Source organism: Dromaius novaehollandiae, chromosome 2 (assembly GCF_036370855.1).
Source record: "Dromaius novaehollandiae isolate bDroNov1 chromosome 2, bDroNov1.hap1, whole genome shotgun sequence".
NCBI classification, from domain to species: domain Eukaryota; kingdom Metazoa; phylum Chordata; class Aves; order Casuariiformes; family Dromaiidae; genus Dromaius; species Dromaius novaehollandiae.
This window is the reverse complement of record NC_088099.1, coordinates 48,237,877-48,260,358: the sequence shown is the minus strand read 5'-3', so window position 1 is coordinate 48,260,358 and position 22,482 is coordinate 48,237,877. Positions and strand designations below refer to the sequence as shown.

The 22,482-nt window shown below is 39.4% G+C and overlaps 1 protein-coding gene across 1 annotated transcript in view; it reads left to right on the top strand.

The window, feature by feature from the left end:
- Positions 1–22,482, top strand: part of CPNE4 (copine 4) — a 233,602-nt gene that overhangs the window by 116,657 nt on the left and 94,463 nt on the right. The window contains exons 3-5 of the mRNA XM_064506403.1: positions 55–234; positions 15,591–15,662; positions 18,902–18,976. Coding sequence (XP_064362473.1) covers positions 55–234; positions 15,591–15,662; positions 18,902–18,976 — 327 coding nt within the window. The remainder of the gene's footprint in view (positions 1–54; positions 235–15,590; positions 15,663–18,901; positions 18,977–22,482) is intronic.

Sequence of the window (22,482 nt, the reverse complement as noted above, 5' to 3'; positions counted from 1 at the left end):
TCCATCACTGGTAGAAAAAGAAGCCACTTATGTGACCTCTCTTCCTTTTGGCAGGTTGACAGGACAGAAGTGATTCGAACCTGCATAAATCCTGTCTTCTCCAAGCTGTTCACGGTGGACTTCTATTTTGAAGAGGTGCAGCGATTGCGGTTTGAGGTCCATGACATTAGCAGCAATCACAATGGACTGAAGGAAGCAGATTTTCTTGGTGGTATGGAATGCACTCTTGGACAAGTAGGTTTTTTTTGACATATTTTCCCCTGGTGGTTGTTCTTTTGTTTCCATGTGAAATACATTGCTTTGTTAAAGGACCGATGGGTGAAATTTGTCATTCGTGACAGAATTCTTAATCAGTGCTTTGAGCTGGATAATTAAGAACTTCTGCTGGTTTGACTTACTGCTGCAGTATAGCTTCAAGTCATCAGCGCTTTAGGAAGCTGAGCGTCAACAATTGGTCATGTACAGTAAGAGCACAGGTTCATTACACCAGTGTTGAGAGACAGAGAAGGAGTTGAGGAGAAAGTTATTGTCCCTAACATTATATGGGATTTAAAGCAAGTTCCCAGTCCAAGGAATGCTTACAAATACATTTTATTCCCATAGGGTAGTGCCTAGTGATGTGGCAAATAGAGAAATAGGGTTGGATTCATTTCCCTGACTCTCCATCGTCTTAAAGTTGGGTGTCTAGACCTAACTCTTACTCTTCTAATTTCCATCTTTAGTCAGTAGAGAGAAACAGACAGTTCCAGTAGGTGATTCATTCCACCTGAGACACCCATCATAGATTAGGATAAATTGCCTTCAGGAGATATCTGTCTCTCCTCATCAGTTATCAAGAGAGTCTAGACAGCTGGCTTAGAGTAGATACTGAACTTTTTAGATGACTGAATTTAAGGGTGATCAGGCCTGCCAAAAGGATCAATATCTAGCAGTTGGCAGAACCAGGACTGCAGCGAATTCCTGTGTTGCTGACTGGTAGCACGCTACAGGTGTCCCAAGTATCGCAGAGTTTATTTCTAACTGGCAGACTTTGTGTTACGCATTATCTCATAACACAGATCTGAGCTCTGGCCATAACAGCAATACCGAGGATGGTCTCACTTTCACTGGGCTGAGTATAAACTGGCAGTCCACTCTGTGGTCTGGGATAGCTTGTGTGACAATGAGAGCAGGCAGTGCTCTCATTTAGATTATCCTTTGCGGTGCTTCCACATAAGCTTGTAACCTGAACATGATTGCTTGGCATGGAAGATGCTGCAAAGCTTTTGCTTCCTGTATCTCACCTTTTGTTGTTCCTTCCTCACCCCACACAGATCCCTTTTTTCCCTCTCCTTTCTGTTATTCAAGAAAAGTCAAAGCCCTAGGGCCAAACATTTTGAAAGAGGAAAACTACTCTCACAGAGAGATTTAATAAGAAATACATGCATTTCCTGACTCAAAAGCTCAACATGAAGGTATGGTATTTAGGATCTTTAGAATGCATAGTGAAGTCCGTTCTTTCTGGCAGACTTCTTGTGGATGTTCTGTGGCCTCAGTCAATGAAAATAAGCTCTTCCTATAACACCAAGAAGAGTGAGAAACATAGAAAAAAGTTATTACAGTGTTTTTCTCTCTTAATTGGCTTAAAAATGAAGGAAAATATGTCATCGCTGCTGCCTGTGGCAAAAACATGTCTTTATAATGATTTGATCTCTATAAATAGTACACAGCTGGGTTGGTTGCAGTGTAATTTTAATGGTAACTAAGAAAAAATAACAGTGTGAAATCTGATAGCACAACTGTAGCCTTGCGGTCTCTGATAACGTTAAGACATTCTTTGGCGGTGGTGTTTTTTCTCCCAGTTTTGTAGTTTTTTAACTTGGAAAAATTCCTCAACTCATTTAAAAAACAAAATGCTAGCATTGGAATTGTCATCCAAGCAAAGCCAGTTTTGAGGAGTCCAGAACTCAAAATCTTGCAGCACAGGCTGTACATCCAGAGCTTACACCCATATTTAGAAGTTCTATGTAATTACTGGATTTTTTATGACGATAACAGAACCATGGCTTTTCTTGAACTAGTTTTGACATGAGTTTGTTGCCCTACGTCAATTTTGTGGCTGAATGAAACATTGTGATTTTGTGAGTATGTGCCTGTCTGTCTATCAGTTCACTTGCACATTGCAAGTAGGTCTTACTTGAGACATGCAAGCAGGCTTTGGATGTCCCCCCATAAATGTGCCAACTTCCATTGCTCTGTTTCAGATAACAGCTGATCACTAAGGATTTTGCTACTACCTGAACCTGTTAGATCATCAGTTAGATGTGTAGTAACCCTGCACTTTTACCTGAATCATGTAATACTCCTGCCTGAAACAAGATTTGTAGGAATAACAAGTATGGGGAAATGCAGTAGCACAGTTGTGCAGTAAGCTGTTGGAGAGAAGACAGTTTCTCTTTCTTCAGGAAAACTGATCTCTCTAATTCTTACATGCAGCCTATCCTATAGATACAGTCATGTCAGAAATTTCGGGTCTCAGATTGGACAGATGGAGAACTGTGGCCATTCAGAAGGTGCCATCTTTAACAGACTTCCCTGAAATGCTGAAATAAATGTGTCTCAAGAGAGTGATAAGGGCAGTGGCCAGTATACTATTAGGTCCTGAACATCCACTGTCTAGGGACACACTACTGGATTTTTAGCAAGAGCTTTATGTCTACAGCTTTTGCAGAGTCAAGCCAATTCTGTATCTGTCTTTACTGGTAAATACTGCAGTTAGCAACATTCTGGCATGCAATCATCAGTTATACCTGGATGCGAAGAGTAGATAGGTCGGCAGGCATTTCATATGCTGCACTATTTATACACAAGTAGAACAAATGGTCGTGGATATATACCTGCTGTGTCTAATTAGGAAAAAGTCAAGGTGCTAAATAGAGACAGTTACTTAAAGTAGTTACGCTCGTGAGTTGCCCTTTCAAATAAAACAATAGCAGATGTCTCTTGAAGGGTTGGGAGGGTTTGGTTGGTTGGTTTGTTTTTAAGCACTTAAAGAGTCTGTTCCTTTGTGCTTCTGGCATCATTCAGTAGAAGTGAGTGCAAGCTTCCACTCTGAGAAGCTCCAGTTACCTTCCAGTTTCCCATCATCTTCAGTGTGTCTCAGGAATGTGCTGAATTGCAGAATATTAACAAATACATTCTGTACAAAAAATTAATTCCCCGTTAAAATGATAGTCAGATGAAGAAAACTCTGAAATTTTATAGAAGATACTAAAGTCGAAAGATCAACCAAATTTTTCTCAGTTGGTAGCATCTTAAAATATGATATGCCTTTGTATGATACAACATAGAAGATAATATAAAATGGAGTTTCTTGAACCACTATATATCAACAGGATGTACCATACTACAGCTAATTATCTTTCCCATTATGTATTAGTTATTTTTTAAGTAAAGTGACAATGTTAAATGGTAGGTTTGTGTAATTATTTTTAAAGATTATTGATTGTTAAATATGTAAGTGTATTTTTAAGTAAGTGTATTTTTAAGTAAGTGCATAAAATTAAGAATAGCACTTGTGCAGCTAAGGGAGTTGTACAGTCGTATGGTATCCATTTAAGCAAGGATTCTATACTGTATTGTGGTTCCAATCTCATGAAGATTATTTTGCATTTGAAGAATATTTATAATATGATTATAAGTATATATAAAATATATATATGTGTTATAAGTATAATTAAAGGACAGATTTTTTTTTCAATGGTGTCCTTTAGAAAGAGCAGAGAATGATGTATCCTTTATCCAGAGATGATTTATCCTTTATCCAGATGAAATAAGTTCTTTGAATTTTTCCCGTGGCCTTTGCTTGATTTAGGAATAGATCCATAAAAACAGGAGATAATTCTAAAGTGTCGAAGTTTACATTTCTAGTTTTTACCCTAATTTTAAGTATCTGTGCACAAAATTCCTACCTAGAAGACATTTCTTGTCAGAATTAGAGCATGCAACCAGCTTTTTTCCTAGAGCTGTTAATCTTCCCAGAGCTGTTAATTCTTGGGATTGAGGTGAGCCTGGATAATTTCATCCTACGTGAAATAACTTGGAGGAAGATATAATTAATTGAGAAAGCCATGTGATATGAGGCTGAAAGCGGAGACTAAACCGTGACAGAATAGTGGGTATATTTCAGCTGACCCTAATGAAAGGCTGAAATTGTAGGGAAAGTGTAGTGTGGTTTATTTGAAATGTCAAGCAAGGAGATAGCATCGACATTTAGGAATATGATCATGCATGCTCATCCAGTTCAAATCATAAAGTGATTTAGGTGACCCGTGGAGGTCTCGAGTGCAATCCCCTACTCAAAAGAGGTTGGGTTAGAGCAGGTTGCTCAGGGCCCTGTGCAATTGAGTTTTGAGTGTCTCCCAGGATGGAAATCCCACATCTTCTCTAGACCTTTGCCCCAGGCCTTGGCCACCCTCCCAGTAATTACGTCTTCCTGTTTGTCAGGTGTGCTGGTACCTATGGCAAGAACAAAGAAAAGCATAGATGTGATGAACCCTAGCTCCTGCCTCATATGGAAACATTGAAATTGAGACTTTCATTTACAAATACTTGTAGTAGCCTTCAGGCTGCAAAAGAAAACCTAAATTGGTGAATCAAGGGTAAACAGATAAGGGATGGCTTAGCCATGATTAGTCCTGCTTTGGGACGAAGGGCGTAATAGCAGCCGCCTTAAATTGCTGCTGCAGATGACAGCTCTCTCTCTTTGGAGTGGAAGTGTTGGGGCAGAGCAGTGGTTTGGCACCGTGCTTTCCACTCAGTGTAAATGGCTTGAGATGCCCCAGCAGGCTCTGCATCTACTCTAGCTCTGGGATTCAGTCTGAAGAGTTGCTGTTCTTCACATAGGCACCGCTGTGCAGAAGGTGAAAAGTATTTAGCAGTGAATCAGGAACAGCAGTAATATTGTAACTGCTGTATATTAATAATATATATAATATATAATGCTGTAACATATATGATATATAATACATATGAATATATTAATAATATAGAACAACTGCTATATATTAATAATATGCTAAAAATAATATTTTGGGACACCGGGTTTAACACTGCATAAAGATGACCTCTTGGTTTCAGACAAGTGCTTTAGTTCATCCTTGTTTCTGGTTTTACAAATGTCTGTAATCATAAGGACAATAAATTTTCTTCCCTTTCCTTTTCCCTTTCCCTTCTCCCTTTCCGTTTTCCCATCCCTAGGAAAAGTGTTCAGGCACTCTCCCAGACTGATCACTTCCAACTGAATGCCCATCTAATCACTGCAGTCTTTGTATTCTTGTTGCTATTTGGTCACTCAGAATAACTGTGATCATTTGTACCAAGGGACAGGAGATAGATTTTTTTTTTTTTCTGTCCATCAAAACCTAATGAAAAAAATATCTTAGAGAGACAAACACTGTCAAAACATCAATAGCCTAATTGTCAGGATATTCAGCTAGGATGGGATAACTGCAAATTCAAGTCCTTTTCTGCTTTTGTATTACTGCCTATGTGTTTTCTGAGCCTCTCTAAAGCTCTCTTATTAAATTGTTCTATTTTATATTGCATTAAATTTATAATGAATTAATTAGTACAATAGGGTGTTAAACTTTCTAATATCCCAAGTTCACTTCTTAACCACACAGGAATTAAGCATTAGGAGGTTGGCACAGAAACTTTTTTCTTCTCTGAAGTTTTGCCCAGACGTCCCAGGCTGATACCTAAGAACTCACAAAAATGGTTTCAGTGAATAATCATTTTCTGACAAGAACTGAACAAAATTATGTTGTCAAGACAGTCCTGATTCCTCTTCAGCTGTGCCTGCAGCATCTTTAAATGACAGGAGCAAGTTAAGTTGTTGTTTCCTAAGTGCTATGAACCAGCCCAGCTCTGCAGTGGTGGGAGTAGCTTTTCTTCCATTACTTGCCACAGCTGGTCTCTGCCATTTGTAAATCTGTGATTCCATGCCTTGTTTAGTTTCTTTTAATTCAGGGAAAAGTTAAAATACTGCTACAATTCACAACTCCTTTACTTGCTCAACAAGTATGGAACCTGTAGAGAAAACTGCAGAGAAACATCTTTTCCTGTCAAGAAGCTGTTTGAGTATTATTTAAGGGATTTAATATCTTCCACAAATGCACACGTGTGCAAGTTATATTGAAAATCTTTCTTCTCAATAAGAAGTATTACTGTCTCTGCTGCTACTTTTAATGCTATCGTTAGCAGATTATGGACTTGAAAATTCTGACTGGTGATTAATGCAGTTTCAGCCATTGCAAATCCCCTTGCTCTCGTATTGGAGAAAGGCTAGAAGAGCCATGATTGCACTCAAATAATTTTAACTGAAATAGTCTGTATGAGAATAACTGTTTAATAGACTGTTGACTGCTTCTGTGGGGCAAAAGATATAAGGTCAGAATTTTCAAGGTATTTGTATACCTAAGTCTCATTAGATGTCTGTGTGCTTCTTAGGTATCTAAATACCTTTAAATAATTGGCCTTTGATCCCCTCCATTTGATGTTGCTCTGTTCATTAGTGGGACGAATGATGTACTAGGTTAGATAAGAATATCATTTTCTACCAGGGCTGACTCAGAGCACAAGCATATCATCCATGCAGCACTCTCCCTAACTTTCCCTCACCATTTCAGCACCTAAGTTATTCCCAGGGAGCCTTTGGTTTGCCTTTTGACATTGCAACATGATCTCTGAAGCTGTTAGATTTTCAGTTATAGATGAATCTTGCCAATCAAAGTTAATGGAATTACTTGTACAGTTTGTACTGCTTTGTTTCACATATGTTGTCTTTTGTTTCAATTGCTGCAGCAGTCTAGAAAACTAATTTAAAATTTAGTTTTCTATTATATTGAGTTATTATTATAACTAATCAAAAAAAGAAAGTCTCTCTTTATGTTGAAATGTAGCATGCCTGAGGCATCTCTGACCCTCTGTTACCATTTGTGGAAATTATTTGATGGGTTCAAAAGAAGCTAGGGAATAGACAGCAAGACAGACACATGGGCATCACAGTCCTGTAAATCTTGCCTCATCACAGACCAGAATAAAGACAAATGTGTGAAGAAGGAGAGGCAGTCTTTAGACAGTGAGCCAGAGCTACCTTTATTCTTCTACCCTTGCTTAAATTGATCATTTATGCGCACAGGTAAAACATGAGTAAAGTCCATCAGTTTATTTGTGGGTTTTTCGAAGCTTGCAGTTGACTTTAATGAGCAAGAGCACACTAATATTTTGATTGACAGGCTTTAAAGTGTATTTTGCAAATGTTAAATCTCTAAGCATTTGTTTACCCACTCTGGTTGTACCATTCTACCTACATCAATATGGTGAAAGTATCACAGCCCTTCAGTTGAGAGATATAGCTGTGAAAAGTATACCTGTGAAAAGGGTACTTTGTGTTGTGTGCTTATTTTCGTGCAAGAAAGAGAGACCTCGAGAGTGTATCCCCTAACTCATAAATACTTCTGATGTGATTATTGTCCAGAGTTTTACATAGCATAGAATCCTTCTCTTGGTATATATAGGAAGTGAAAATGATTTTGGAAATGCAGTCAAGTCATTTTAATTGTGTGTATTAAAACCACTGCCTCAACCTGGCGAGTTTAGCAATTGCTTGTCAAGAAAAGAACAGAGTTTAGATAAAAGATGCTTTAGGTTAAGCCCGCTGTGTATTTTAGCACCTTTTGTGGAAAACAGTTCAGAGAGCTGTGCCTTTAGGAGGCTCTGAAAAAATACATTCCCATCAACTGTTGTTTTATAAAGGCAGTTTGCTGTACAGTGCTGAACGGTCTGAACTCGGACACTAAAATTTTGCAAGCACTTGTCTCACTTCTTGGATCTGAGCAGTGCTGAGCACAACATGGTACCAGCATGGTACCACTTCTAGTGGAAGAACAGAGCAGTTAAAAGACCCACCATATTGGATCCTCTCCAAAAATGTGGAGGAGAGCCCAAGAAGCCTTAAATAGTATTCATTCTCTCTGCTCAAGCAGTGGGGGGCTAGCGAAGAGGATGGCAGTAAGACAGAGACAAACTTCTGATAAGCTGCATTTGAGGCACTTGATATTTTAGTAGCTAATAGTTAGCTCAGCTAGAGAAGGACAACTATGATGCTGTACTACAGGAGTTTGAAGAGTCCTCTTTGAAAAGGAACACATTTGATTACATTTTTAAATTAAAAAAAATGAAAATACGGAAGGCTGATGTAAGGCTGAAGATTCAGTCTTGTCAGTTTTCGGCATTAACTAAGCCCATTTTAAGACACCAAATCATAACTAATAACTGGGGCAAAACACTTGGAAAAGACAACTGTGGGATGCAGAATTAGTCCTAGCTGAAGTAATTAGAATTGCAGAGCTGAGGAGGTCACCCAATCCTGGTTGAAATTTAAGGAGGGAGGGGAAACAGAAGTGTGATACTGTGAAATGTAAATCATTATATCACAAAGAAAAGCAGTTTGGGCAGAATGTGCAAACTCATAGCTGGCCTCACAAACACCGCCACAAGAAGATGTTATACCCACTGTTATAAGCAAAGTAGTGCCATGTTTGAAAAAAGATGTCAATGATTAAGTGGAATGCACTGCTTGGGAAGAGCGTGCATAGTGCAAAAAGAAAGATGAGCAGGTTAGCTCAGAGAGGTTCAGTAGAGGATCAGTAGGTAATACCACAGTCAAAGGTGCATGGGGTGGCAGTCCAAAAGCAACTGGAATGTGTGTTAGCCTTAGGTTGGACACTGATCCATGAGCTAACACGATGCCAAAAACACGGACAAATAGAGTGTACAAACCTCAGAGCTTACAGTGGTCATTCTGCAGCTAGAGGGGTAGTTCAATTGCAAATCTGGAAAGATTCAAATTGAAATAGTGCCTAGGAAGGAGAGGAAAGTAATGCTTGTTCAGTTAAAAACCCTATCAAGCCATGGAGCTGATCAAGGATATACATCCCCTGGAGGGGAGTTAGATGTCTGAAGAAGAATTTGCAGACATTTGCAAGGGTTGGTGAGAGATTTTTTGAAAGAGTATGCTAGCTACTTTTCTGTGTAGCTTCTGCTTGATATATCTGCAGGATACTGGTGGAAGCTGTCAGAAAAACAGACTTCCTGCTTCTACATACAGCACCTTTGTTTGGTGGGAGATTGTTTCTCTGGACTCCAGCTTGTATTGTGTGTGGCACCAAAGGCACTTCACTGGGTGAAAAAATGCATTTGATGTGAAGACTCAGTCTATGTAGAAGGCATTTCAATCAAGGGAAAAATACTGAAAAAAATTACTAGATGCTCTTAGCAGACCTGAGAAGAGTTGGGTCTGCTAGAATAAAGCTGAGCAACTATGCAACATTCCGTGAAACTGGAATAACACATCTGGGAGAAAAATTAATGCAGGTGCTGGGAGAAGATCGTAAGGCTTAAACTATTTATCTGACTCTCTCCACTGGCAAGGAAGAGATACAAAGATTTCTTGGAGTTCTGGATTGTGGATGGAAATTGGTGCCTAATCCAGCTGTCTGAATAGGTAAATTTGGGCTTTCTGCGAAGAGGTCCAGTGGACAGAAGAAGCCAGTCTGAATAAAGAATTTGAGAAATTGAAGGAGTTATTTTTAAAAGTGATCCTAATCTCTATTGTTTTAACAGTAGGCAGAAAACTAAGTTGCATACACCCTTTAGTGCCCCTAAGGAGGGTATTTGCCCAGTCTTTGGTGCAGTCTAAATCAGAGGCCAGTGGTTCATCTGTCACAAAAGCCAGGTGTCATAGTGCATAAATCGAAAAGGCGCTGTGGCCATAATCCATGGAAGTTTCAGTCTTTATTTATGGGAGGTCTGTGTTAGCTGAAATGAATCATAGATCCTTAACTGTCATTGCCAGAAGGGTCTGGCAAATGTCCTTGGCAACACAGAGATCATCTTTTACATATAATTTATGATTTAAAATGAAGCGCAAATTTCTGAGAGATACAGTGATTGCAGGAGCACTTTCAAAAGCCTTTAACAAAAGAATACTGATGTTGTGTCCAGAACTAGATATTATATATGTCTAATTCAAGCAAAGAAATAAAAATCAACTTTTTTTGATCCCAGACAAAATGTGGAATCAGGCCTCCTGCTCAGGATGACACCTTGTAAAACCTAGTCAATACCATCTAAAGAACTTGGACCACCTCCAGCTGTCAAATCAAACAGGACTTCTCAGTATGATATATGGGATTTATCTGTTCCTACCGATGTTAAGATAAATAGGCTGAAAAGCTACATTAGAATCTTTTCATTAGTTGGATTTATAAGCATTGGGAATTCTGTATGATATTGTTGAAAGTTATCCCAGTATTTGGTTAAGAAAGGAGTGCATGGAGAAATGTATTTTTAAGAGGTTCCTACACAAGCCGGGTAGAATGGGTCATCAGTGCTCATGTTACACAGCGCTGATTAGTCATGACTCAGACATAGAAGACAACAAACCTTCATCAGAGTCCTTGTCTCTGAGTGACTGCTGAGGAATACACTGTACACAGCTAGTGTCAATGCCTGGGTGCATTTTCTCAGTGTTTTATCTGTTCATACTTTTTAAAATGCAAAGCACCTCTGATATATTTTAAATTGGAGATAGGCTCAAAGGGCAACATGTGGATCCAGGTCCAGACCTGTTCAAGCCTGTCCTTAGCCTATTTATTTGACTTGTTTTTAATATGGCAGATTTAGATTGTCTCCAAGGGAATTTCCCCTTATCTTACCGAAGGGACAATATCCCTTAGCACTGCAGGTCCAGAAATCTAGTTCAGATGACTTTCTGACTTGCATATTTGATAAATAAATATCACTTTGTGTGTCTATGCTCCCTGTCTGAAATAAAGCAGCAGCTATTCCTACCTCTCACAAGTGTATTCAATATGATACATATTAATGGGCGTGTTGCTGTCTTAGACCAGAACTGTGCAGTAGTCTGTCTCCATCTGTGGCCGAACTGGGCAGAGAGCATCTTAACCTCACTTCTTAAGTATCTCTCTGAGGTGTCTACATCCACTTGCTCCCTCATGGATCATGCTTCTTATATACAGTGTTCATGAAAAAACATGTTCTGGGAATTTAATGCGGTTTACCATGTCTGAACTGAGTTCTACTGTCTGTATTTTAGAAAGAAAAGAGACAAGTTACTTCCTGCACTTCTTCACATCAGTTTTGCACAGAACACCATTTTCTCTGAAGGTGAAATTTTCACTTGCAAATTGTTGAAGCAGGAGTCAAAACAAAGACTACTGAAAACAACAGACCTGTAGTTAGTTCAGAAGCCATTTTGTGAGTTGAACCATCTTTGTAACCCTGAATGTAGGCAGATGCTTTCAAGGCTGATGAGTTAACGTTGTTTAGTACTCAGTTGTTGGCAGCCAGGACTCAAATGCTTTTTATAGTTATGTTCAGATACATGATGAATCTGATATATAACTGATGGCAACTTTGAAAAAGTGGCTGCTATAGCCACCGAGAGCTGCTTTTCGTACAGGGCACAAACAAAAAGCTAGAAAAAATTCATTCCTTGTCAGTTATCACAATGATAGTCTGCTGATCCTAAATTGCTAATTACCATTTGAGGCAATGATGTTGGCACATTGTTGCCAGATGGAAGATTCATTTTACTGGCCACTTTATTAGCAAGCGGTAGGCTTTTGCACACAAATGCACATTTACATATGGAGAGTGCTCACTGTGTCACAATGATCCGATGGCTTAGAGGACTAATTTTATTAATGTGATCTAGCAATGGGAACTGTCAGGGAGCAGCGAGGACTGGCTGCTCTGCAAAGGAAAGTGAGCTGGGAACACAGTGCGATAATAGGGCAAGTGGGAGCAGCAAGCTCACCAGCAAGGAGTTGGGATGCAGAGTGGCAGGTGGGGGTCAGGATCAGGGCCAGAAACAGTGGTCAGGGTCAGATGCAGTCCACTGCTCACCCAGCAAGTCCACGGTGATGAGGCAGGTCCCAGGACAAGCCAGGAAGCTGAGCTGGCGGGTCTGGGTCGGGGTCAGACTGGGGGAGGAAGGTAGGACTAGGGCCACTGGTAAAGCCTCAGTTTAAAGCTATTCCCAATGGAGAGAGGGGCAAGCCCTCGCTTCTAGTTTTCTCCATGCCAGTTTTTACCAGCGAAGCAGCTGACATTGGGCTTTGAACTCTTGAGCTGAGCTGACTCAGCCAGCTGAACTCTTTATCTTAACCAACTAAACTCCTAGAAGGGGGATGCACTCTGAGCCCTGACAGGAATATCAAAATAAATTCCATTTTCTGTAAGTCTGAGCCATGTATCTGCCATCTGTACAGGAGCTCCCAAGCTTCAGGTTTCCCTGTGCCAAATGTCTCTTGAAAGCTGGGGCACTGTGCAAAGCAGCCAAGGGAGTTGTAGGGATTTGAATAGTTCAAGGGGTAAAGTCCTGCTCTTTCTAAAGGAGGACACCTGAAGGACATGTTCCTATCCAAGTTCTCTCTCATACCAGTGATATATATATATAGAATGTGTCTGAGGAGTTTTCTGGTGCACAAGGCCCACAGCTTAAAGTGGAAGAGCTGAATGAATTTTATGAAGTTCTCTGTTCATCTGTGGTGGGAGGTCACAGAGATACGTGTGCCCTGCGTCCCAGTTGCTATAATTCATGGACTGTTAGGTTCAGAATCTGTAATTAAGTAATATTTTAAGAATAATTTAACATATTTCTCTGTTAACTTTCATCTGAGAATCTCACACAAGGTGATTTTTAAATTGAACCTCTCAGTTCACAGGAAAGCAACAATTTTTACTTGATTGACGAGAGAATGGAGATACAGGTGACTTAAGCAGTTGAAGTGATTAATCTTTCCAAGATCCTAGGGGAGAAAAGGCTTCTGAATCCTAGCACTACTGATTACCTCTTCTGTACTCTTATCTGTATCCGTTGTGGTTGCCAAACAATACTGGTGGTGAAATCCTTAAATTAATTTGGAAAAGCAAGTGAGGTGATGGCAGCAGGTTGGTTTATGGAAGGCAATCCAAAAAGGATTAGTGTCAAATTCTTCACTTGAATAATAACTAGCTGCAAAAATGCAGGGTAGAAAGCAACTGGCAAAGACAAATCTGGAATAGTTGTAAAATTAACGTTCAGTCACCAGTATCATGGTGTTCTAAAAAAAGTCAAATGCCATTCTGGAGTGTGTTAGCAGGACAGCTTGCAAGACATGAGAAGCTCTTCTTGCACAAGAAGGATCTGGAATGTTATGACCAATTTTGAGCATTATATAAGAGTAGGATATGGGCCAGTACGTGAGGCCTCTGCAGAGAGCAGTGGGAATTGAGGAGAGCAGTTTGAGGTCTGGAAAATTTGGTCAAAAAAGAAAGAGAGAACAAAGTTGGGTTGTGTAGTCTAAAGACAACTGTGGAAAGATGATATTAGTCTTGAGATAAATGATTGCCTAAAGGAGGAAGGGAAAAAGATTGTCTGTCTTATTTATGGTGGATTAGACAGAAATAACAGGCTTAAATTGCAGAGAATCAGGTTAGCTGTTAGGAAAATATACCTACAGTAAGGATAACAAATACTGTAATAATTTGCTAGAGGAAGTTGTTTCACTCTGCCTTTGTAGATCTTTAAGAACTGATTAGAGACACGTCTGTCAGAAATGACCCTTCCTTAAGACTGGGGAGCTGGACAAGGGGATTCTAGATCAAGCCCTGTGATCTGTGAAAGATGGACACAGGGAGGAATAACAAGGAGCCTTACCCAAAAGCACTATGGAAAGAACCAAATTTGTATGATCTGTTGAAGTTTCCTTAATTTCAGTGGAAATTAAAGACATGCCTCAGTTCTTTCCAGATGTGGACACTAAGCGAGCACTTGAATCGCCTGCTCGGGCGTCTGCATGCCCCACTGGGCAGTTGATTCTGCTTGCCACAAAAGCGCTGCTCAGGGGAGGTAGCAGCTTCTGCCTGCAGGGATCTGAACGTGTCAGCGTGCACAGCTTGTGGTGCTTCACTGGGGAAGTGCTCATGGATGGATTATAAAATACCTCTTAGGTCTGACAGAAATATGTTGATTCTGCCTTGCTAGTCCACTGCCATATTCAACTGAACCCTATAGGTCTCTTGCTCAGATGATGCAAAACAGGATCACTTTTGAACTTTTGCTGTTGTACTTTGTGGTGTCAAATTTCTTCTGTGAGATGGTGGGTAGGACAGACATTTCCCCAATGCTGATGCAAGGCCAGAATTTACATCAGGGCTGTGCTTTTGCTCCTATCTCATAGTGGCTTTTTGTGACTGGCCATGATTTTGCATTGGTCACTTAGGCTGCTCTGATTCTGGCCATTACCTACTGACCTAGCTTATCATTAAAGTTTGTGTAACGCCCAGAACTCTAATGGAGTGTTCGGAGCCATTCTTTTCCCTTGACAGTTGCCTCCCTTTTACAATGAGTATTTCTGTGTATTTTGCCAAAGACATAGTTTTGTCTCTGTTTGTGGATCATTTTATTTGAAGTGTTATGTTATATATTAGCATCTGAATGAAGCTGTCCAAGTAATGTTAGATGTGGGAAAGGACTGGTCGTAGTATAAAAGCCACGTGCCAGAGTTTGGGGTTTTTCTCTAGGGCAGGAACAATATTTTGTTCTGTCTGCACAGCACCTGGCCCAGCATGATCCTGTTCCGATGCTGTGACTTTACGAATAATATTAATTGTGACTCGTAAGCTGTAGAGCTACCTCTATATCTGTCAGCGTTTTGGAGTTTTCCAATAAGAAACGTTTTAATACAGCATAAACTTTACAGGCATGAGGGATCTAAGATACTGGGATATCAGCTGTAGCTTCCTGATTATGAAGCACTGTAAGGTTTTTTCCTATACTGTATTTTTCTAATATTTTTACTAGTCTGGTTTTAAAGGTTTCGAGACTGTTATTGAAATGTAATGATTATTGTGACAGGAAAGCGTATCTTTTGTCATTGTAGCTCTGATAACATTTATTCGAGGTACAACATTTGCAATGTTGTGTTCCAGGTGAGGTGTGATACCTGGTAAGAAAGGAGACAAATTTGGAACTAAAACTAAGGGGCAGATTGCTTGCTTCTGTTCTGACTGTAGAGTTGTTGGCTTTTTAAAATAAAATAAATGCTTTCTGTTCAAATCAGATTTTGATCTCCTGTGAAAAGAAATGCTTTTTTTGGCATCTCCGGTAGATTTATTGTATATAGCTGCCACCTTGTTGCCATCTAAGTCCACTTAAAACTTGCTTCTGTCCTGCTGTCCCTGTCATGGCAACCGCTGAGTAAACTCTGAGGTGCAGTTTCTGTTTTTCTGTTGAACTCAGTGAATTTTATTCCTCCCGCTCTGCCTCACCCTGTCTCGGTGCTTTGCCCTGCCACTGCATCCTGTCTACGGGCTTCCTGGGGAAACTGGCTATTGACTTACCATGCTAGGACTCTGATCCTGGATCAAAGCCCTACCTTGCCCTCTACAAAGAAAGACAATATAAAATTGAAATCACAATAAGCCATGTATTTACTACAGTTTCTAATTTTTTCCCATTTGTTTTGATTTTTGTGCAGATTGTTTCTCAGAGGAAACTCTCCAAGTCCTTGCTCAAACATGGGAACACAGCAGGGAAATCATCTATAACAGTAAGCCAGTCTTAAATACACTCTTTTTTTCCTTTTATTTAAAAACATCTAATGTGACTAATTCTGCATAAAAGCATCCTGCTAAGTTACCAGCACAACCCTTAATTGAGAAATGCATTTAAATTGTTTATTTAAAAGATTCCTTTACTGTTTCTGACAAATACTTATGGTAAAAAAAAGGCAACAAATAATGTATGTCTTTTTACAAGAGCCATAATATTTACTAATATTAAGGCACTTTGCTGGCAGCAGGAGTGTTGTCCTGCTTGATTACTTTTATTTAAAGCTCTAGGATTCATTTTGACATGCTTCTGACTGGTAGGAAAGGACACAAATTTAGAACTAAAGATGTTGCATGTGAACAGTTCCACTTATTTTATTCTTCAGGAAATTAAATGCAAATCTTTTATGGTTAGTGTTAGAAAGATGAAGACATCTTGTGTTTCAAGGCCTTTGGACTTTTTCCAGTTTCTTAAAAAATCTCAGAAACCACCCTGTCTCAAAACAGCAACAACAAACACAGAAGTTCAATGAGATTAGGTATTTTAGCTGGGTTTTCATGCAGTTTTGGACTGGGTGCATCCTGAAATCTGCAAATTAAATTATAACATCTCTTTCATCTTTGTTTTTGCTGGGTTGTTGGAAGATCATGCTTGTCTGCACTGAACCTAGTATGCTTGTGACATTTGCAGCTCTGCATTAAGACAGTGGCTATCATAAAATACTCCACTGCGGGACTCTCTGCTGAGTTGCCTGATGGAGTTGAGAAAGATTTTTTTCCTTGATATGTAATTAGCCAGATGGGTTTCTCTTTGTTTGATTGGTTGGGTTTTTTTTTTTTTTTTTCCTGCTTTCCTCTGAAGCATCAAAGATTGAATATAGCCATGGAAGGCACAGCAGACTGTGAGAAACAATACTTTTGGAGCCCAGGGCATTTTCTTTCTTAGCTGTCTTCCTTGATGCCTGGCTGAGAAGTGATTTCTAAATGTGCAAGGTGAAACATAGTTTTGGTCTGGGTTTAGAAAGGAATTCCCCCTTGTTCAGACTGAGCAGAACCAGGAAAGAGTTTTGCTCACTAAATAACTGGAGTGTTTTGCCTACAGGGATTATAGGGGCATATTTCAACTCCCCAGTCCCATGGGTGTTCTGGACACCCCTCCTGTTCTGCCAGGGACACTAAGCAGTTTAGTCTTGTGAAAGCACGAATGGTTTAGTTCAACCAAAATGATTAGGCTTGCTAGCAGAGTGTTCTGGAAAAAAATAATGATCTGTGATATACAGGAGATGAGAGAAAATGAGGTAATAGTCCCTGCTGGCCCAGCACTGGATGAGAAGCATAAAACATAAACCATAGTTACCTGTTTTGGCTTCTAGCCAGTGGTATTACAAAGCAGGGAGACTTCATACAAACAAGAGAAAACTGAATTCAAGCAAAAATAACTTTGTGTAAAGCTTACTCTCTCAACAGAATAAATCAAAAAGGATCATTTATCATTATTTCTGGTCCCGGAGTACACACCAGCTGTCTGTCAAATGTTGAACTTACAAATATCAGTTTCCTAACTTGTTTAGCATACTGAATTATGAATTTGGCATAGGATTTTGAAAGTTCCTATCTCAGAATGGTTTGCTTAGTTTTATTGTGCCTTTGTCTGTGGAATGTCTCATCAGCACGTTTTTATTATGTGGTGGTGGGATAAAAACCCAACCCCTTGCAACCTCTCCAGTTAGAAGTCTGTCAACCTTTATGAGAGAGGGCTCATTATTTTCAGTTAAAAATATTTGTGAAACTTGGTGTGCAAATCTCAGCACGCTGGCAGTGATACACAGCATGTGATCTTTTAAGCCATCGGACAACATGGAAGCAAAATGTTTTGTCAGACTCTGTGGACCATATTTTCAGCAAGCTCACACTTGCCTCGAACTTGTAAAACACAGGTACATATCTGTGTGGTTGTACTGTAATGCCCAGTGAAACGTTTGTGCATGGACATGGCTACATGTGAATACTTTGCATGAGGGAATACCAGTTTATTGCTGTGAGCCTAAGCTAGTTTCTGTCAAAAAGGAAAAAAGAGAAAGAAAGAAAAGGCCCTAAAAATCCCCAAAGATACTATTTATTGAGGCTGTAGGCAGCCTGGATAATTCCTGGGAGCTGCACACTTGGGTAGTAAGGGTATTACACTGCAGTTTACTGATTGCAACTCTAACCCCAGCAGCCTTGAGCTGATTTAAAAAATACATTGGGATTTCCCAGTGGCTCCCCAAGGACCAGAAGTCTGTAGGAGGGAAACAGTTTGATCCTGTCTGGGGAACTGACGTTACTGCAGAATAAGTGGTTGTGGGCATGATACAGCTGTGTTCTTTGGGGTGATTTAATCTGTGGGGAGAATACTTGCAATAGGAAATGATCTTATAACTGTCAAATAGAACAAAATGTGGTTTGTTTCAAAGAACGATTTTAAGTCAAATATACCAGCTTGAGTTAATGCTTTCTCTCCACTGATGTATTTTAGCAGCCAAGTAGGGAGGGGTATTTTGCTGTTCTGGGTTTTTTTGGGTTTTGCTTTTTTTTTTAATCAAAATCACGGAGCACAGTGACTGGCATAATTATCAGTATAGATTATGCCAACTGAAGGAACCACAGTAAATTATTTCAGCATTACTCTTATAAATGAATCTGCAGTAAGGGGTTTTGCCAGTGTACTGCAGTAAAACTGTACCAGGAGAACCCTCCTATTGTAGATCTGTGTTTCATAGCAACTAATGACAGGTGACTTCACTTCTCCTCTTTCCATTTAGCATGCCAAATGACACTGAAATAGCATAAGAATAATCTAAACTTTAGGCCCAAATGACACAACTCCTCTGTAGCTTTTTTCTTCCCTTAGACATGGCTAGACTTTGTGGAATTCTCTAGCATCCTATCTGAGGAAAAGTACATTGTCGGGAGAAAGGGCTCAGTGGTGGATGTTGATGTCTGTCCACTGACAACTGATTGCCAGGGTATAATCGTGTGATCCAAAGTGATTCAGATTTGGAGCCTTAACAAGTTGCCGCCCATCAGCTGAGCAGTGGAATAACTGAACACTATTAGCCCTTCCTGGTTGCAAGGAGAAGCCTGTTACCTTGTATCACACTTCAGTTTCCTAATGTGGTCTACAGTCTTCACAATGTTAAATGCCATCTTTCTCCCCTTCCGTTATACCATGCAAAACTCAATGTAGGTTTCCATTTAGGTGATTGCTGAGGAATTATCTGGCAATGATGACTACGTTGAACTTTCATTCAGTGCGCGGAAATTGGATGACAAGGTAAGCTGCTTGATATTAACCTTATTGAAAGATAAAAGAATGCCTGCAAATACAATTTGATGAGATTTTGCCCCCACAGATTTTTTTGCCCGATACCGTTAAACACATCAGAGATTTCAGATCAGTGTTCACAATGAGGCTTTCCTCAAGTTGCGAAGTAATTAAAATAAACTCAAGGGAATCTAATTAAAGTCAAGACAATTTAATTATGCTATAACTAAGACAATTTAATCATTTAAAATGCCACAGATCAGAAGTGCTTAGATAAGTGAGCTTTCTGTAAGTAGTCAGAGATGTTATAGTTGAAATAGGCATCTTAGAATAAAGCTGGAAAACGTCATAACAGCTTAGTCAAGATACACTTTTCATTCAACAAAATGTAGCTTGAATATCAGAAAAAGACTACTGTATATTTGTTAAATCCTTTTTCTATTTTATCTTATTTTTCTATTCTGCACTGATTCAAACACTACTCTCCATTCTAAGAAATGTATCTTTCTGAAGATATCCGTTGTTAATTAGCAATTTTTATATAATAAGTACCCCTAGCAACTTTCAGTCCAAGAAATCCAGATGACTTTGCATGTCAAAGGCATACCTTCTGTTATTCTCATGTTATAGAAAGCACATAATTATTTGAGGTAATCTGAGGCATATCTTTATAATTAATTGGAGTCATAAGGCCATGACCTTCTTCTAGATAATAGGGCTTTACATGTAATTGAAAATCAGATGATTACAATTGCACTGAATAACAGTATTTACCGTTAGTATATACTCCTTTCCTGTATGTAAAGCTGATTCTAATTCAACAGAGATGGTAACACTGTACAAAAATTTGTGTCAAGAACATTCAGCTGCTCCAAGCATGTGCACATAAAAATTTGATGTGTGATAGCTTGATCAAATCCATCAGAGTACTTTTGGATACATACATCAGGTTTTCAAAATCAGGCCGTAACTGATGAATAGCATTTTCAGGTGAAACTGTCAGGAAAACTCAGGCAAGCAGAAAGTGATTACTAGTACTGGGGTGTATTTAGAATGTACAGATAAATAACACTGCTATGCTCAGGATCATTAACGGTCATAAATGATCAGGACCTCAATTTGTTTCTTATCTGAAAGGTGAAGTACTCCTTCCTTCCAAGATGCTGGATTCTTAGTGATTCCAAATCACGTAATTTGTTTAGATGTTAAAAAGTAGATTTAGCAAGCTCTTCTTAGGCAGCCATTTTTAGACCTGGATTTCCAAAGCTACACTTGAGTGTTTTCCTGATCCACATGCTGTCACATCTAGAAAAAGGAGAGGAAATGTGCAACATAATGAGACTTCACCAGGTCCTTTCTTTGCCACAGATATAAATGAAGGCTGGTGTAAATATCATTACTTGCTCATAGCTCTTGTTGATATTAATTTAAAGGATACTTCCAGAGTGTGCTTCTGCACTAGGACAGGGTTGTCTGGGAGATAGCTTTAGAGAGGTGTTGGAACATGTTTCTTTATGGGGTTGAAACACATTTATTTATGGGGATAAATTAGGGAGTATGAATGTGAAGCAAGATGAGAGCGTTGTGACTCTTGCCATTTTAACATGTTTAGTCTAGGTGGGCTTCATCTAATAAACATTTCCTGGATAGGGCTATGTGCAACCCAGGCAGTGACTCACCATGTGTTATCTGAGTCAAAAATCCTATCTTCAGCTGACAAAAATCACTGAAAGTCACTTACAGTTGAAAGAGGACTGTCAATTTGTTCCAGCTAGACACATAGCTCTGAACCTGGCTGAACCTTCGCTTACTTCAGTTATAAGAAGAGGCTTATGTTTTTTTGTATGACTTAAAATGGACTTTGACATCAATGGGCTCAAGGGACTGTTAATAATTATTGTTTTTAAGGCTTGAAATTACTTGAATTGCATAGTTCAGCCATGGGTAAAAAAGGATGAGTGCTCTGATGTCACATGAAGGTCCAAAAAACTCATCAGAGAACTAAAAAGAGCCATCTTCTGAAATCCTAAGCACAGTTTTGCATGTCTTTCCCTACTCAGAGTGGCAAAGAGCTGGATAGAGAGAAGGTCACATCAGAGAAGCAGAGTGAGGTCTGTGGCTGGCCTGGGGATCTCCTGAAGGAAGGAGGAAGCCTGTGGGAGCAATTGCTCAGGCTGTGCAATGCAGAATCACCTTTGTAATCACAAGGGCTTCTGGTTAGCAGCCGAGTTGCACTGGGGGTGGCAGAAAACAAGTTGAATCCTAATCCCTCACAACTGTTGGATAAAGGGGGTGGATGTGCCTTAAGGAGAAAAGAGAAGTGTTTTTTTTTCCCATCCATACCATCAGTGGTGTCTTGAAAGGACAAGAATTTTCTTTCTCCACCCCTCAAAGGAAAACTGTTTGGAAGGGGATCATGGATTATGGTCCTTGAACAGATGATCTTCCCTCTGCCTGGAATATGGTGCTTGTGCTCCAGATAGGGATATGCTTTTAAATACAGCCCGTTGTCCGTATTTACTACTGACCAGCTCTGGGTTGCTCCCTGACCTCCTGGGACTGAGGACTTGGGTGTTCCTCAGTCAGTTCACAGGTAGCTTTGAAGAACAGAGAGAAGATACTATGAAGAACAGAACTGTCCATCAATAATGTAGTGGCTCTAACTAGGTCATTCCCTTTAAAAATATTATTTTTTAGATACTCTTTATTAAAAGAAATACTCTCAGGAGGGAAAAAATGTAAACAACACATTTTTGGCAGATTAAACAAAATTTGTTACTATAAGTTAACAGGCAGTATAGGTTTGTTTGTTTCCTTATTACCCCGCATAAAAATGCAGGAGTTCTAGAGAAGCCATAAAACAAGAAAAGCCTACTTGATTTTTGCTGCAACAGTGGCTGAAACATTAAATATAAAATTACAGGAAAGTCCAGGTATGAAAGTTTCCTTTACTTAACTGACTTTGCAGACATAAAGGTTATATTTTTATCGCAGTGCTTGATTGGAAGGTGTAACTACATTTTCATGTTTTATTGAAGCCTAGTCAGCTCAGAAGGCACACCTTTGTTGCAAGAGATCCACTGAGAGCACTTCATAGTGGAACAATAACTTTTCGAAAGGTTGTATTGTGTTAATAGCTATGTCACAATTACCATAACAAGCAACTACATTTTTATCATAGCTGTAATAAATTTTGAGCACTGAGTCAGGCAAATGGCTTTTCTTGTTCTGAGAAAGATGCTTATCACGGCTTGAGAAAGATTCTCCAGCAAATGTCTGCAAAATATAAGCTATTACCACTTTGTTTTATGTTTTCCTTGTACCAAAGTACTAAAAAAAATCCTTGAACATTGCACTCTGCTACTGGAGAATTTTCAAAATTGATTAGTCATTTTTGGCTTCTTCAGCCCCTTTCTGAGAGACCTTTGATTTGACCCCCAAACTGATTTTTAGAAACTATCATGCTCTGAAAACGAAGGTACTAAAAGAGATGTCTAGCAGAGTGTTCAGAAGCT